General features: G+C 40.2%; 3 protein-coding genes across 5 annotated transcripts; 1 reads left to right on the top strand and 2 right to left on the bottom strand.

Annotated features, from left to right (window-relative positions):
- Window positions 1-473: 473 nt before the first annotated feature.
- rft1 (RFT1 homolog) lies at window positions 474-4,788 on the bottom strand. 2 transcript variants are annotated; one of them, XM_058403437.1, is made up of 14 exons: window positions 4,684-4,759; window positions 4,514-4,592; window positions 4,320-4,405; window positions 4,117-4,236; window positions 3,505-3,694; window positions 3,293-3,394; window positions 3,043-3,177; window positions 2,774-2,852; window positions 2,645-2,695; window positions 2,427-2,557; window positions 2,193-2,337; window positions 1,535-1,640; window positions 1,134-1,383; window positions 474-1,049 (listed from the first exon to the last, which is right to left on the bottom strand). In XM_058403437.1, the coding sequence occupies exons 2-14, from the start codon at window positions 4,574-4,576 to the stop codon at window positions 885-887; spliced, it is 1,623 nt and encodes a 540-aa protein (XP_058259420.1). In that variant the 5' UTR covers window positions 4,577-4,592; window positions 4,684-4,759; the 3' UTR covers window positions 474-884. The 2 variants fall into 2 exon arrangements, with proteins under 2 accessions (XP_058259420.1, XP_058259419.1); XM_058403436.1 differs by having other exon boundaries at window positions 4,514-4,788.
- A 206-nt stretch (window positions 4,789-4,994) lies between these two features.
- On the top strand, window positions 4,995-9,033 carry lg11h1orf74 (linkage group 11 C1orf74 homolog). Of its 2 annotated transcripts, XM_058403440.1 has the most exons (3): window positions 4,995-5,144; window positions 5,265-6,981; window positions 7,119-9,033. In XM_058403440.1, exon 3 carries the CDS (start codon window positions 7,162-7,164, stop codon window positions 7,954-7,956), a length of 795 nt encoding a protein of 264 aa, XP_058259423.1. In that variant the 5' UTR covers window positions 4,995-5,144; window positions 5,265-6,981; window positions 7,119-7,161; the 3' UTR covers window positions 7,957-9,033. The 2 variants fall into 2 exon arrangements, with proteins under 2 accessions (XP_058259423.1, XP_058259422.1); XM_058403439.1 differs by lacking the exon at window positions 5,265-6,981.
- Window positions 9,034-9,089: 56 nt separating this feature from the next.
- Window positions 9,090-14,298, bottom strand: sirt4 (sirtuin 4). The gene is made up of 4 exons (XM_058403438.1): window positions 14,164-14,298; window positions 10,824-11,311; window positions 10,314-10,608; window positions 9,090-9,966 (listed from the first exon to the last, which is right to left on the bottom strand). The coding sequence occupies exons 1-4, from the start codon at window positions 14,191-14,193 to the stop codon at window positions 9,814-9,816; spliced, it is 966 nt and encodes a 321-aa protein (XP_058259421.1). The 5' UTR covers window positions 14,194-14,298; the 3' UTR covers window positions 9,090-9,813.
- Window positions 14,299-16,044: the final 1,746 nt, after the last annotated feature.

The following is a 16,044-nucleotide window of genomic DNA, read 5'->3' as shown; positions in this document are numbered from 1 at the left end:
TTCTCTCCACAAAATGATTTTACAGTTTGCTCCCAGGAATAAATATTGCATGGTGTAACCCTTTTTTTTTATTAAAAGGTGCAGTGTGCAATGTTGAAGTGTTCAGAAACCTGTAATAATAATCTGTTGCTATAATTTGCAATATGTAATAGATGTGTCTAGTTTCTTCATTTCAGGCCTCTCTTGTCACTTGTCAAGCCAAAGTATTATCTAAACTTCCATCCAGCTGCTCAGCTTAGCCCCTTTTTCTTTCAGGGTGACCTGAGGCATATGTCATTTCACCAGACACTGTGTGGTTGTTTGGGGAAAGAGCAGAGCTTTTAATGTTTTCAATGCAATTGGCATCCCAGGCAGCAGAGGGCTCTAAAAATCGCAAACTGCTCATTAAACTTAAGTCATTAGTACCTCAATGATGATTTATTAAAAACATGGTATTGGTGGTGATATATAATTTCATCAAAATTATAGTGAAGTATTATTAAAAACAATATATTTATTACAAAATATTGATTATATTTTCATAAAACTATTTATATTACATCATTGTAATACATTTGTAAAAACTTTGTCTTTTTTCTTCTTTTTTATAATTTCCATGTTCCTGCCCTTGTAACAGATGGGATGTCTTAGTATTTAAAAAGTGACTGTAAACACAAACTTTTTGTAAACCAGTACATTTTGTAGCATCAGATTTTAATGACTGCTTTTGACATAGATTTGAGTGTTTTATTTCTTTCATAATAATAATAAAAATATTTAACTTTCCAAACACAGCAACCAACCTAAAGCAAAAAATGATCATTTTCTGATGCCTAAATTTATCAACGCAATATGTGGTCCAACACCAAACCGACAGATCCCACTGATTCTTGGATGAGGTAAGGTCATGTGTGTTTTTTGCTGTATTTGGGTAGTAGCTGAGTTCTGATGAACTGAACAAGTCTTTTTTCAGTAAGAAGCGCCACTATGACCACAGCCAGTAAACAAACTGCTCCAATGGAGACATGTGCGATCCTCAGCAACCATCCACTGTCACAACACAGCATACGCTGAAATACAGAGAAGAGAAAATAAAATGTAATGAACATCTCTGCACAGAATATTATCTATAATAATAGTAATATTAGCTTTACCTCGGAGACGGCTGTCAGGATGGAACTGATTATGAGGGTAATTAAGAGTGCAGGGTGTGGGCGGAGCCCTGACAGAGGGGTGTGGCCACTGTCCTGGAAGTAGCGATGTATGTAAATAATGCTATGGATAATTCGCAAAGCCATGTTGCAGCAGTTTGCCAGGACGAAGCCGACGCCCCCAAACAGCCAAGTCAGCCAATAGGAAAGCAGCAGGAAGGAGGCAGATAGTCCCAACATAACCAGGTTATACCTTCAAAACAATGACATTTTTTTACTTCAAGAATTTCACAAAAAAAGCTTTTAATATAAGAAAATAGCTAATAGACCAGTGTACAGGACAGACATATGAAAAATTAACATGCAAGCAATATATTAAAATGATTGTGTAAATAAACACTAACCTGTCTACCTCCTCCTTACTCATGGCAGCAAAAACAAAGCACTCTGTTACACCATTAATGGCTAAAAGTAATACATAAAAACTGTAACAGCGTAAAAGAGAGGGACCTGAAACACACACACACACACATTCTTACATTACAACAGTAATAATAATAATAATAATAATAATAATAATAATAATAATAATGCATTTTATTTAGATAGGCGCCTTTCTGGTCACCCAAGGTCGCCTTCCAGATAAAAGATAAAACAAGATAACATTGATAAAGATAACGTTGTGTAGTAAGTGATTAAAACAATATTAAATGAAACAAGAAACAGAGTCATAATTTAAGACATTTGAAAACAAATGACTTGAGTGGAGATTTTAGTGCAGCCTTACATCATGTAGGATAAGTGCTTCTGAATAAATGGGCCTTAAGGTGAGATGTGAATTTGGTTGGAGAATCTATGTTACGGATTTTTTCGGGGAGAGAATTCCAAAGACATGGAGCAGTAGTAACTATAGTTAGTATTGACAGTACAGCTAGATTAGACAGTAAAATTCATATGCATATCAATGGTGTTCAAAACTGAATGGCAATCAATGAATGTAGGCACAGAAATTATTACCATGAATTCATATTCATTTTCTGCAAAATTCAATTCAAGTCATACCTGATCCACTGCTCAAAAGTTCCCCTCCGTACATATCGAGGGCGAGGTGTGAGTAGGAGTAACCAAAAGCAGTGATAATCAGACCAATCAGAAGAACCAGCTTTAGCAGACATTCCAGTACATTAGCTGCCATAGACACCTCCTCCTGCAGACCAGACAACATTCATTAGTCATCCAAGCTCTTGTGTGTATGGTTAATGGACTAAGGGCAGGTGTGTGATCAGAGGTACCGACTTTTTTCTGATGCTGTATGTCACGTCCGCGCTCTAACACCTTGGCGAAAAATACGTAGAAACTCTCCTCAATAGGCAAGAAAAGAAAACGTGCCACCATCGAGCCAAGGTTATTCACTATATCATACACCCCTAAATAAAAAAAAAACACAGGGATGAAAGAAATGTCTAAAGTCAAAAGGTGTGAATTTTCCTTTATATTCCTAATACTGTACTCACCCTGGTCTCCAAAGCTAAGAACATTCAGAAAGGTCATCACGTAGCGCTCGCCTGCAAAATGAATAATCAGAACGCATTCAGAATGACACAAAACACACATGACGGACAGGAGAGGTTTCGGTATAATACCTTCTGTGAGAATCTGTTTGAGGAAAGATTGTTTGAAGAAACTCCATGTCAATGTGGCAAGCTTCCAGTTTATCAGTGGCTACATGCATATACACAAACACACACACACACACACACACACAATAATTAATAATAATATACTTGTCTTCATCTGTTTAGAAAAGGAGTTCTAGCATTTCCTCTCAAAGCCTTACAGAAAATGGCAAAATATATACATTCTAAAGCAAGTCAATTTAGGCATATTTCAGATGTCCGAAAATAACTGGTACCTGTCCTTTCATTGTGGTGGGCAGTAGCTCTGAGATGTGACGCAGCGGAAAGGAATTCTTCGCTGCTTTCTCTGAACCCAGGAAACGTACGAAGTAAACAACGTAGCAAAGACACAAGAATCCTGCATACACACACTAAAAACACAAACACACACACAACGAAAGAAAGATTTACACAGGATAAATATGCAGCAAGCTAGAGGACACAAATGTACGCACACACACATACAGTTTATATGCATATGCTTACCTGGGCAGCAGAGAATATATAGAGACCCCATCGAGGAGCAGAGACCACCATCATCACAGTGACAAGACACTTAGCAATTATTGCTAGACTTTCCGCAATCACCTATTCAGAACACAACCATGCACGCAATTAAATAAGATTAGGCAGATGTTATTTTATCTGTATGCTAACTTTTCTGACACAAATGAACTATTTAAATGTTTCATTTATACCTTTAACCGAACAAGCATATGAGCATGTGCAAGAACCCAGAGAGGCTCAGCAAGCAACTCAGTTAGAGCAGCCATGCAGAAGATTCCCACAGCAGGTCCATAGTGTGGGACAGTCTGAGGGTCTGGAGGCTGGAGGAGCCACAGCCACACGCACACCAGTAACACAGCCCAGAAACAGCCGAGTGGCAACCTGAGGGGCAAGAAGAGTGAGAGGGTCAATGAACAATAAACATATTCATATTTTAATTAAGGCAGAATGCTGGTGTAGCTGGTAGTGTTGCTGCCTCACAGTTCCAGGATTTGAGCTTACGGTCTGTACAGAATTTCTCATGCTCTCCCAGTAGGCTTCTCTGGTTTTCCAAAAATATATCATTAGGTGGATTGGTTACGCTAAACTGCCTTAAGTGTGAATGAGTGTGTATATGTGTGTCTGTTGTCCATGATGCCCTGAGGTGGACTGAAATCCCAGCCAGGATGTGTTCCCACCTCGCACCCAGACTTCACAAGCATCGTAATGGTGTAGCCTCCAGCTCCACCATTACCCTGACAAGGATGCAGCGGTACCGAAGATGAACGACAGTTTTCAATAAAAGGACAGGAGAGTTTGCTTACGTCAGCCATAACAGGTTGATCACCTGTCTCCAGTTACGCCCTGCCCCCTCTCCGCTTAGACACGCCCTCCTGAACGCCTCTCTGGACAAGAAAACTAGTGTGGAGTACAGCAGCATCAGCCTGTAACATAAGCACTGTTATGAATTTTACAACAAATACATACACCGTAAAAAAAAAAATACCACATAATCATAATGACATACCGGACGTTGACCACACCAATTAACTCTTTGGACACGAAGCGCAATGTGAACGCGTTCAGGAAGAAAGTAAGCACACGGAACATTACCTAAATAAAACAGGAACCCAAAGACACGAGTCACATTAACTCAGGTTTACCGGCATGCAGTGGAGTATCTAAAGATGTTTACATTGAGATCAGGAGAAAAAAGCATGCCTGTAGCAGGACATTGTACGATGCAAGAGTTGATGCACTCTTGAGTACGTCTTCCGAGCCCATGATTCACTTCACAAGTCTCAGGTAAAGAGCCAAGAGCAATCAATTAGATAAACCGCTTTTGAGGGACAAGAATCATAAAAATATTTTCCCCACACATTACGACATACAGTGTTAGACCAGTAACAGTTGTCTGAATACACAGAGAACACTCATAATACAGTAGACAAGCTGGCTGTAGTTATTCCCTTTATTTCCTTGTCGTGGAAAACCCTTCATAATAAAAGTCTGACGCCTTAAGCGGAACTAAAAGGCGGGTTATAAAACATGACGAATGTAGAATTTGTCAGTATTATTTGCGATCTATTATTATTTGTATTATAGATGTGGCGTGTAAACTCCGGGATAGGATTGGCTGTGTTACTTGAACGGTACGAGACTTTTATTTTGATGCTTCGTACGAACAAAGTTAAATAGGAAACGTGCGCTGTGAAGTTGAAAAACATGGCTGAATCACAAATGTAGTGCACTGTACTGGTTATGGGAAGGGTGTAGTAGTGCTGGTATACAGAGTAGGGGGTCATGAGGAGTGAGATGATATAGAAGTCACCCCTCGTCCTTAACTGTCTGGGTAAGTTATATAAAACAAACAAACAGAATGATAACATTCAGTGTAAGTGTTTTTATTCTGGGTGTAATTTTCATTCTTTTGTTTATTCATTTCTTTGTATCTGCTTTATCCTGGTCAAAGTTGCTGGTGGATCCAGAGCCTGTCTCGGGAACACTGGGCTAGAGGCTGGAATACACCCTGGATGGGATGCCAATCCATTACTGGGCACCATGCACAAACAATCCAGATGTATACATGCTGTTCTGAATGTGTGTGTTGGGGTGTGTGTTGGGGTTGTTCTGTGATGGACAGATCTCCTGTCCATGGTCTATTCCTGTTCCCTGCCTAGTGTTCCCTCAATAAGCGTTCTGTGCGTGTCCTCTAAAAAGAGAATCTGCAACATTTTATTATCTAAAGATTTATGATGAAGTCATCGAAATGCTTTTCCAGGTGCAGGGCAGCCTGTTTTAATGGTTACTTAAGGAAGAACATATTATGGAGTCTGCTGCTATAGGAAAATAACATGTGTGGTGTGATGCAAGTCAAGTCTACAACATAAGCACTGCTATGAATTTTACAACAAATATACACATCATAAAAAAATACAGGAACAAGCCACATAATCATAATGAATTAACCAGACGTTGACCACACCAATTAACTCTTTGGACAATGTGAACGCATTCAGGAAGAAAGTAAGCACCTTACTTACCTAAATAAAACATGAGCCCAAAGACACGAGTCACATTAACTCAGGTTGCAGTGGAGGATATAAAGATGTTTACATTCAGATCAGGAGAAATAAGCATGGCTGTAGCAGGACATTGTACAGTGCAAGAGTTGATGCACTCTTGAGTGCGTCTTCCGAACCCATGATTCACTTCACAAGTCTCAGGTAAAGAGCCAAGAAAATTCGATTAGATAAACCGCTTGTGAGGGACATGAATCATAAATATTTTTCACCACTATTTTCCAAACACATTACGGCATACAGTGTTAGACCAGTAACAGCTGTCTGCAGTGTGGTGTGATGCAAGTCACGTCAAGAAACTCTTATAGTAATTTCAACAACATATAGCTGACACAGTACATAGTGAAATGAGATGTTTCTCCAGAACCCTGGTGCTACATAAGACAACACAACAACATATGGCTACAGAACAAAAACAACCAGACAGAGCTAAGGACAGAAAGTAGTTAAATTGCAGGAATGCAGCCTGATTTGAAGCAGAGTTACTGTCACCATCCCAAAGATTGATTATTTGTCCTATAACAGTACAACCCAAGTGTTTTATTCCTCTTAAACCACTTTAATTTGCGTAGAATTACAATGTTTAATTTATGAATACTTTTACCTGGTAATGTTAAGGGACATCCGTGTGACAAATTAGTCGCTGATGTCATATACGTTCTCATCTCCTCATCATGGCATACATGATCTATCATACATGATCTATATCTCCTCATCATGGCACCTGTTAGTGGGTGGGATATATTAGGCAGCAGGTGAACATTTTATCCTCAAAGTTGATGTGTTAGAAGCAGGAAAAATGGACAAGTGTAAGGATTTGAGTGAGTTTGACAAGGGCCAGATTGTGATGGCTAGTCCACTGGATCAGAGCATCTCCAAAACTGCAGGTCTTGTGTGGTGTTCCCGGGCTGCAGTGGTCAGTATCTATCAAAAGTGGTCCAAGAAATGAAGAGTGGTGAACCTGTGTGGTCTGATCCAACAGACGAGCTACTGTTGCTCAAATTGCTGAAGACGTTAACACTGGTTCTGATTGAAAGGTGTCAGAATTCTCAGTGCATGATGGGTCAGGGCTGTTTTGGAGCAAAAATGGGACCAACACAATATTAGGCAGGTGGTCTTAATATTATGCTTGATCGGTGTATGTTATCCATATGAATATCACTGCATGTTTGTTTATACCATTCAATCTATTTTACTGGTTTATGATTATGAAATAGTGATTTTTTTTTCGTCTTGTCTTTCAGCTTATTTGTGTCTTTAGCCTTATAAGGAGACAAGAAAGGGAAAATGGTGGTCTCAGCAGACATTTTCATCTCGACAGCACAGGCGTTTCTCTGTTGCGGGAAGAAGAAGAGACAAATTCCCCATTCATCATGTCTTGATATGGCTGTGCAAATCATTGCTCTAGATCTGGGCCTTAAACCGGCTGTTCTGTATGACCTTAACGGCGCATGTGCAGAACAGATCCAGCGATATGTTGGCTCACTGCAGGAGGCTGGAGTAGTGACCACAGCACTTCGAATATTGTCCATCAGTGGAAATTGTCTGGTTGTGAACTCTAATCTGATGAAAGAACATTTGAGTGAAGTGCTGAAGAAAAACAGCCTCCTCACTGTTGACGTGTGTGCCTGGAAGGAGCAACCATCTCTGATTGTCATGGATACTAACACCAAGCATATGGTCAAAGACATGCTGGACTATATTATGGATAAAGAGGACCAGCATCTGTCAGTCATTGTGGTGGGAGAGGAGCTGTATGAACAGTGGAACTTGTGCACACTATTTGGGATCCTCTTGGGCTATCCTGCCTCATACTGGTTTGATCAAGCACAGAGTTTTGAGAACTGTCTGAGTATGACCCCACTGGTGGTAAATAAGGTTTGGGTTTGCTGGCCAGTATGTGACACGAAGCACAGCAGTTGTCTTTACTCATTCAGTGTCCCTGAAGTATTATGGGCAGAAGTCGATACCGTTATACAAAACTGGGTGGAGCGCATGAGAAGCCGATTTTGCGAACAGACAGTTTTGATCGAACTCAGTGTTTCAAAGGAAACTATAATTTTGCCCGCTGTAGCCCTGTGAGTGTTTGTGTACAGTTTTAGTGCTCAAGAGGCTTGATTGTGTTTGACACAGAAAAACTATTATAAACAGACAGATTGACAGCTGCATTCATGATTTAGATGAGTTTCTCCTCAAAAGTCATTTTAGGGATTAGTGTTATAGAGTAAATAATCCACATTGTTTATCTTCATTACACCTGCTGCTATGTTCACATGCTTCTCCATCACTGCTGATGATATGTGTCAGCAACATGGGCTGGAAACCATCTGCAAATAAAAGGTCATTTCTCTCTGTGTAATCACCTGACTTGACTACCAGCAATGGGTTTATTGAGTTTACAAAATGTGCAAGAGGGAAATCAGCCCTGAGTCACTTCTTGACATCATCCTCTGTATATGCCTTATGATCATTGGAGGTGCTGTTGTGTTGGGTTTCCCAGAAATCCAAAATAATCTACTTGGAAATGAAATGAGACTTTATATTGTTCTTTTTATACTTTGAAAGATGGGGCTTAGTCTTTCACATTTATACCTGCCACCAATTGCCTCTTAAAAGTAAAAAATTTATACTCAAGAAACTATTAAAATGGGCTTAGACATGGGATCTACACCATTATTATCATATAAACTGGGGAAACATGTTCCTAACACCTAGCCAGATAATGAATTGCTAGTCCTCTACTTGGGAGTATCCAAGTCTCATATTTGCATTTCTCACATGTATTGGTCAATGATTTATAGAACATCCTAACCAAAATATACTATTATACAATAATTTGTTTTTCCACAAACATAGCAGGACTTTGTTTGACACAGGCTGACACAAGTGGGGTTTTCACATGGTGATATTTTCAGTGATTTATATAAACCAGTCAAGTTTTTTAAATTAATAATAGTCAGCTAACCAGCTAGTTAATGCACACAATTGCTAGCTGACTAGTAAACAGACTCTCATTTGTGACAGGTAAAGATGAGTAGCATGTCTCTGAGAATTATTTAGCCAAGCCTATCAAAACAAGCTAGTCACTTAGCATTAGGAGTAGGTTCTGTGACTAAAAATGAGAGATAGCATGTTGTAACAAGTTTATTCAAGCTTGGAAATCTAAAACACCCAAAGTTCATTTATTTATTTTTGCAGGCTTTATTAATGTTTCCCACATTTTTTTTTTGTGTTGACCCAAAACCAGCAACAGCCATTGAACAGTAGTTAACCATTTACAAATCACATTTTAGAGTTCAGAGGTACAAGTGTAAATGCATACACGCATCTTAAATATTGAGTATTACTCAACAAGAGATAATGACCTGAATGTCAGATGCAACCATAAACATTTAACTCTTCATATTATCATATGAATCCATTGCAAATGTTCTTTTAACAGTTTACATGTATTAACACAAATTAAGGCTAATGTCCAGTGACCCGTCAAGTCAAGAAGCTTTTCATTGCTTCACAATGACCACAGTTAATCCATCAGTATTCAGCTGGCAATAAACTACTTAAAATCAGTCCACTGCTACAGTTAAAAGTTTAACACCACACATTTCTTACTTGAGTTACCCTGAGTTGCAGGTAATAGAACGGTTAAAAAAAGGAGTGACATCTTATGAAGTGTCTACACTATCACCTAAAACCCGCTACCCTCTTCATTTCCCCTTCATTCTTTTCAATCATCAATATGAGTATACTAAATGAAACAAGCTCGCTACCAGTAATAGTTAATTTAGCCAGTTTTGTATTGTCATCTCATCATTGCACAGTGAGGTAGAGCCGAACGGTTTTATACACGCTGTCAAGTAAAACTAAAAGGACAAGGTTTCTGAGTTGGAGTACCACTGAAAGTGGGGAAAATGTTCCATGCATTGGCTGTTGTGGGTCTCAGCTGGCACTGAGGATTGAGAGCACTTCTCCACATCGAGCACTCACTTTAAGCTCAGCAAGGTGGTCAGCTCTCGTAGGACCAATGTTCACAATGGCCACTGGGAGTCGTCTCTCACTGGCTGCTAACAGGAAACGGTACCCAGAATACACCTAGATACAAACAAAAAGCCACATTTAATAGCAGCCATAAAGCTGTATTCATTTATATGTTTCTCTTTTCTCTCTCTCTCTCTAGGCATGTTTTTGAAAAACTGCTCTTAATGAATACCTTGTCAGGCCTTGTGAAACATGTCATTATCAGTGTCACTAAGGGCAAACAGTCAATGAGTGAAAACTGGAGGTCTGTGGATAATCACTGTCATCCAAAGTGCAATCAATCATCAGTCATTTTTGCACCGCTTGCAGAAGAACTTGTGAAATGAACTTCAGGCCAACATCCTCCCTGATAACAAGAACTAGTGCTCAATCAATATGTCCGTTGGTGTCTCAGTGCTCACCTGCAGTGACGATCCAGCCACAAGCACAGCATCAGCCTCAGCCAGCCTGTTATGCACAAACTGCACAGTTTCACGGTCCACCACGTCACCAAAAAACGTGACAGCAGGTTTAAGGATGCCGCCGCAGGACTGGCATGAAGGAACCCTGAATTGCAGCACCTGTTCATCCTCCAGCAACACATCTCCATCTGGTGCGACCTCACCTACGCTTGCCTCCCAGGAAGGGTTCAGTGCAGCAAACTGCTTCTGCATCTCCTCCCGTGCAGTCAGCTGCCCACAGCCCATACACACCACCCTGGGACACACACAAATGCCTGGAAATGGACCAACCTTTACAACTTATAATTGATAACAAGTATGTTTTCAAAATGAAACCTTATGTGCCTGTCTATATTGATAATAACAGAGATTAGGATTTTGAGTTTCATACAAATGCACTATAATAATATTTTTTTAAATGCCTGGTCACCAGTGCATTTATTACAAAGCAAGCCTTTCCAACTTGACTACCTGTGTGAACAGCCATGAAGTTCAGTCAGTCTCTGGTGTCCTGCCTTTGAATGTAAAGCATCCACATTTTGAGTGACAAGCCAGTGAACTTTGTCCTTCTCCTCCCAGTTCCTCAGCGCATGGTGAGCTGAGTTTGGTAGGTGAGAAGAAAACAGAGGCCAGCCTGCATAATTGCGGGCCCAGTAGCGCTGACGAGCCTTGGAACTGCGCATGAACTCTGCGTGTTGCACTGGCCGACGATTTGTGCGTGCATACAGCCCCACGCCTTCTGAACGGTAGTCAGGGATTCCTGATTCAGTCGACAGTCCAGCTCCAGTTAACACAAAGAGACGAGAGGCTTGTGATACAAACGCCTGGAGCTGCTCCAAGGAGCTCCTGTCCACCGAGCTGCTGGATGGAACAAAGTCCAGCATGCTGGCAGGAACTGCAGAGGCAGCACGTCTTCCCACTGCCACAGACCGAGGCAGGGATCGCCATGACAGCAGCATCTGGAATAAGAGCAAAAGATTACAAGAACACTGGCTAATGTTAATAATACATCTGTGATCAATGAGATTACCATCTTGTACCCATTCATTTGTAAACTGTACATGTGTTTAGAATGATTTGAAATGTTTAAGTTGTTCAAAATGGCAGGCACTCAATCTGCCGTTCACAATTTCTAAAAATGTAAGGGGAAGTAGCATATCAAGAAGTGGTAGTCATTTTGATTTGTCCCAGTGACTTGAAACCTTTAAATTCTGTTCACCAGAAAGATTCGTTCAGATTCTGATGGTGACCCCTTCCGGTAGTTACACTATTACTCCAAGTGAGAATTTTTAGATGTTTGGAGTAAGTCATTGTTTCTTTCATTCATACATTCATTCTTACATACATGTGTGATGTAGGTTTCAATGCTACAATAATTAAGAAAATAGCCAATAGTCACTTTTACACATTTGTGTAAAGTGGACAACATGAATGGACAATACAATAATGAGCCATAAGGCTTGTCTTATTGCTACATTCTTTTCAGACACACTGTTTTGCTCTGGTGAACTGAACGAATGATATCAGTCAGTCAACGGATACTCTTTCAGTCATTCAGCCCTTTCAGTTTGTTCAGACTGAAAGTAAGGGACACATTCATTCAATATGTCCAGCACTTCTTCCTCTGTGTTTAATTTGGAATTATGCTTTGTGCACAGACATAAAACTTCTCCAAAGTGTTACGTTCTGTTCATAACATGGCCCTCATTTCTTGTCTTGTTGAACCAGTAAGACTCACATTACAACTGAATAAATGACGTCTTGTTCGTTCATATCGGTAACAAACACGAAGTCGCAGTTTGTACATTTCAAAGTCAAAGAAGCTTTATTTTCACTTCAACTATATATAGCTGATGCAGTACACAGTAAAATGAAGCAACGTTCCTCCGTATGCTACACATAAAGACAACGTACAGTAGAGCAACAAACATGTAGACTGACTCTGTGCAAAAGAATAGTGTTGACAGTCAGTGCAAATATTAAAGTTAACATGTAAACAGGATCAATATAAAGTGTAATGTAAAGTGACATATGCGTGCAAACAGGACAATTTTTGTGTGTGTCATATCATTACACAATCTAGGTTCTTCAGTTCAAACAGAACCACATGCCTCCACTTATCACACCCCTCATTGCACCACACTCCTTCTGCTCTCCTACCACTGCTTGACTGGTCCCACCATCTCTCAGGGTACAAGGCAGGTATGCATCAAGACACTTCTCTGTGTTCTGGCACCTACTGTGGTGGAATGAACTTCCCCCAGATGTATGAACAACTAAATCAATAACTGTCATCAAACACCATCTAAAGTTAAGTCAAGAAGTTTTTACACTATGTACTGACACAGTACATAGTGAAATGAAAATGTTCTTCTAGGACTATGGTGCTACATAAAAACACAGAGCTACATTAATAACAGGAAGAGGTAAAGATCTAACTCTTCCTGAAATACTTAAAGTAGGACTTAAAAACAAGTTGCAAAAGTTTTTCTTTTCACTAGTGACCTAGTGAACCAGCAAGACAATGAAACTATGAAACTTCACTTTTGTAAGGCATTCTAGGTAAGGTCTAGGTATGGCAAAATGCCATAAATTTAAAAAGTAAAGTCCCAGTTCATACAGAATCAGTACAGTTCTCAATCTGACTCAACACCAAGCCTCATTCAATACAAAATTTCCTACTACATCCAATCACATGCTCATTTACAGCCCACATTCTACTGCACACTGCCAAAGCAGTCACGTTTTCCACAGGCAGGATGTAAGTGAACAAAACATACACTATATTGCCAAAAGTTTTGACACCCCCCCAAATCATTGAATTCAGGGGTTGTTTTTCAGGGGTTGGGCTCGGCCCCTTAGTTCCAGTGAAAGGAACTCTCAACCTAAATAGAACACCTTTGTGATTGCAAGCCAGGCAATTCCTGTCCAACTTCAATGTCTGACCTGACAAATGCGCTTCTAATGGAATGGTCAAAAATTCCCATAAACACACTCCTAAACCTTGTGGAAATCCTTCCTAGAATAGTTTAAGCTGTTATAGCTGTAAAGAACGGGCCAACTCCATATTACATTCATGTGCATGATGTCCCAGTTTTGGCCTGGCTCGCAGTCTCCGCTTTAATTCATCCCAAAGGTGTTCCATCAGGTTGAGGTCAGGATTCTGTTAAGTTCCTCCACACCAAACTCTCTCATCCATGTCTTTATGGACCTTGCTTTGTGCACTGGTGTGCAGTCATGTTAGAACAGGAAGGGGTCATCCCCAAACTGTTCCCACAAAGGTGGGCGCATGAAATTGTCCAAAATGTCTTGTTATGCTGAAGCATTAAGACTTCCTTTCACTGGAACTAAGGAGCCGAGCCCAACCCCTGAAAAACAACACCTGAATACAATTTCAGCAACAACACCTTGGCAATATAGTGTATAAATAAGCATGCTGAATTTTGGACGATTCCCTCTTTGTGAAAATGAATCCCCTACAACATTTTCCAAGCAACGTTCATTTTTTCGTTATTAACTTACATAAACAATAAACTAAGCACTCTAAACTCAAAGTACACAACCAGTACAACCAGCACGTATTTTAATGACCACAACTGGGGTATCTATCCCCTAAGCAGAAAAAAAAGTCATATACATGTGTAACAGTAAGTGTCCTTCACTGCAGGTAAATAATACTCTGTATTCCTAATGTCCAGACTCACATACAGCACTAATGTCCAAGCAGAGCGCTGTCATTTCCATTACTCCTAATGAACATTTCTGAATTGTCGTCTTATAAAAGAAAATGTTCAAAACCTTACGAACTCACCGATACTGTGTAATTTCTCCACAAACTCATGAAGCTACAGAACTTACATCATCGTCAACAGTGCTTATGTACTGCTTGTGTGGGTCGGGTCTTTACAATCACTTCCGTCTTAGAAGTTAGAAGTTACTGGTGCATCATGGGAACTGAAGTCCTGCAGCTTTTAACGCTGTTGAACCCATGCTCTAACTGGAAGAGAGACAGAGATAAAAATCTATTTTCTGACTGTTTTGTCTCTCCTCATCAGCTAGATAAATATTAAAAATAGCTAGGATAAATATATAAATATTATTATATGTATATATATATGTATATATATATATACATATAATATATATATATATATATATATATATATATACACACTATATTGCCAAAAGTACTCGCTCACCCATCCAAATAATCAGAATCAGGTGTTCCAATCACTTCCATGGCCACAGGTGTATAAAATCAAGCACCTAGGCATGCAGACTGTTTTTACAAACATTTGTGAAAGAATGGGTCGCTCTCAGGAGCTCAGTGAATTCCAGCGTGGAACTGTGATAGGATGCCACCTGTGCAACAAATCCAGTTGTGAAATTTCCTCGCTCCTAAATATTCCACAGTCAACTGTCAGCTGTATTATAAGAACGTGGAAGTGTTTGGGAACGACAGCAACTCAGCCACGAAGTGGTAGGCCACGTAAACTGACGGCGCGGGGTCAGCGGATGCTGAGGCGCATAGTGCGAAGAGGTCGCCAACTTTCTGCAGAGTCAATCGCTACAGACCTCCAAACTTCATGTGGCCTTCAGATTAGCTCAAGAACAGTGTGCAGAGAGCTTCATGGAATGGGTTTCCATGGCCGAGCAGCTGCATCCAAGCCATACATCACCAAGTGCAATGCAAAGCGTTGGATGCAGTGGTGTAAAGCACGCCGCCACTGGACTCTAGAGCAGTGGAGACGCGTTCTCTGGAGTGACGAATCACACTTCTCCATCTGGCAATCTGATGGACGAGTCTGGGTTTGGCGGTTGCCAGGAGAACGGTACTTGTCTGACTGCATTGTGCCAAGTGTAAAGTTTGGTGGAGGGGGGATTATGGTGTGGGGTTGTTTTTCAGGGGTTGGACTCGGCCCCTTAGTTCCAGTGAAAGGAACTCTGAATGCTTCAGCATACCAAGACATTTTGGACAATTCCATGCTCCCAACTTTGTGGGAACAGTTTGGAGCTGGCCCCTTCCTCTTCCAACATGACTGTGCACCAGTGCACAAAGCAAGGTCCATAAAGACATGGATGACAGAGTCTGGTGTGGATGAACTTGACTGGCCTGCACAGAGTCCTGACCTCAACCCGATAGAACACCTTTGGGATGAATTAGAGCGGAGACTGAGAGCCAGGCCTTCTCGTCCAACATCGGTGTGTGACCTCACAAATGCGCTTCTGGAAGAATGGTCAAAAATTCCCATAAACACACTCCTAAACCTTGTGGACAGCCTTCCCAGAAGAGTTGAAGCTGTTATAGCTGCAAAGGGTGGACCGACGTCATATTGAACCCTATGGATTAGGAATGGGATGTCACTTAAGTTCATATGCGAGTCAAGGCAGGTGAGCGAATACTTTTGGCAATATAGTGTATATATATATATATATATATATATATATATACACATGTATGCACATATATACACACACACACACACATTATATATATATATATATATATATATATATATATATATATATATATGTATATATATATATATATATATATATATATATATATATATATATATATATATATATATATATATATACACCGATCAGCTATAACATTATGACCACTGACAGGTGAAGTGAATATCACTGATTATCTCCTCATCATGGCACCTGTTAGTGGGTGGGATAT

Source organism: Hemibagrus wyckioides, linkage group LG11 (assembly GCF_019097595.1).
Source record: "Hemibagrus wyckioides isolate EC202008001 linkage group LG11, SWU_Hwy_1.0, whole genome shotgun sequence".
NCBI classification, from domain to species: Eukaryota; Metazoa; Chordata; class Actinopteri; order Siluriformes; family Bagridae; genus Hemibagrus; species Hemibagrus wyckioides.
This window is presented reverse-complemented; position numbering and strand designations above follow the sequence as displayed.

What these genes read in the sequence shown, in the direction of transcription:
- sirt4 (XM_058403438.1), bottom strand. Translation starts at nt 14,193, where the DNA reads ATGAGTTTGTGGAGAAATTACACAGTATCG. An exon ending in GGAGAAATTACACAGTATCG is followed by an intron (nt 11,312 to 14,163) that starts GTGAGTTCGTAA and finishes CTCTTATTCCAG; the next exon opens with ATGCTGCTGTCATGGCGATC. An exon ending in CTTCATGGCTGTTCACACAG is followed by an intron (nt 10,609 to 10,823) that starts GTAGTCAAGTTG and finishes TGTGTGTCCCAG; the next exon opens with GGTGGTGTGTATGGGCTGTG.
- lg11h1orf74 (XM_058403439.1), top strand. Translation starts at nt 7,162, where the DNA reads ATGGTGGTCTCAGCAGACATTTTCATCTCGACAGCACAGGCGTTTCTC.
- rft1 (XM_058403436.1), bottom strand. Translation starts at nt 4,576, where the DNA reads ATGGGCTCGGAAGACGTACTCAAGAGTGCATCAACTCTTGCATCGTAC. An exon ending in ATATATTCTCTGCTGCCCAG is followed by an intron (nt 3,178 to 3,292) that starts GTAAGCATATGC and finishes TTGTGTTTTTAG; the next exon opens with TGTGTGTATGCAGGATTCTT. An exon ending in TCCTGACAGCCGTCTCCGAG is followed by an intron (nt 1,050 to 1,133) that starts GTAAAGCTAATA and finishes TCTGTATTTCAG; the next exon opens with CGTATGCTGTGTTGTGACAG.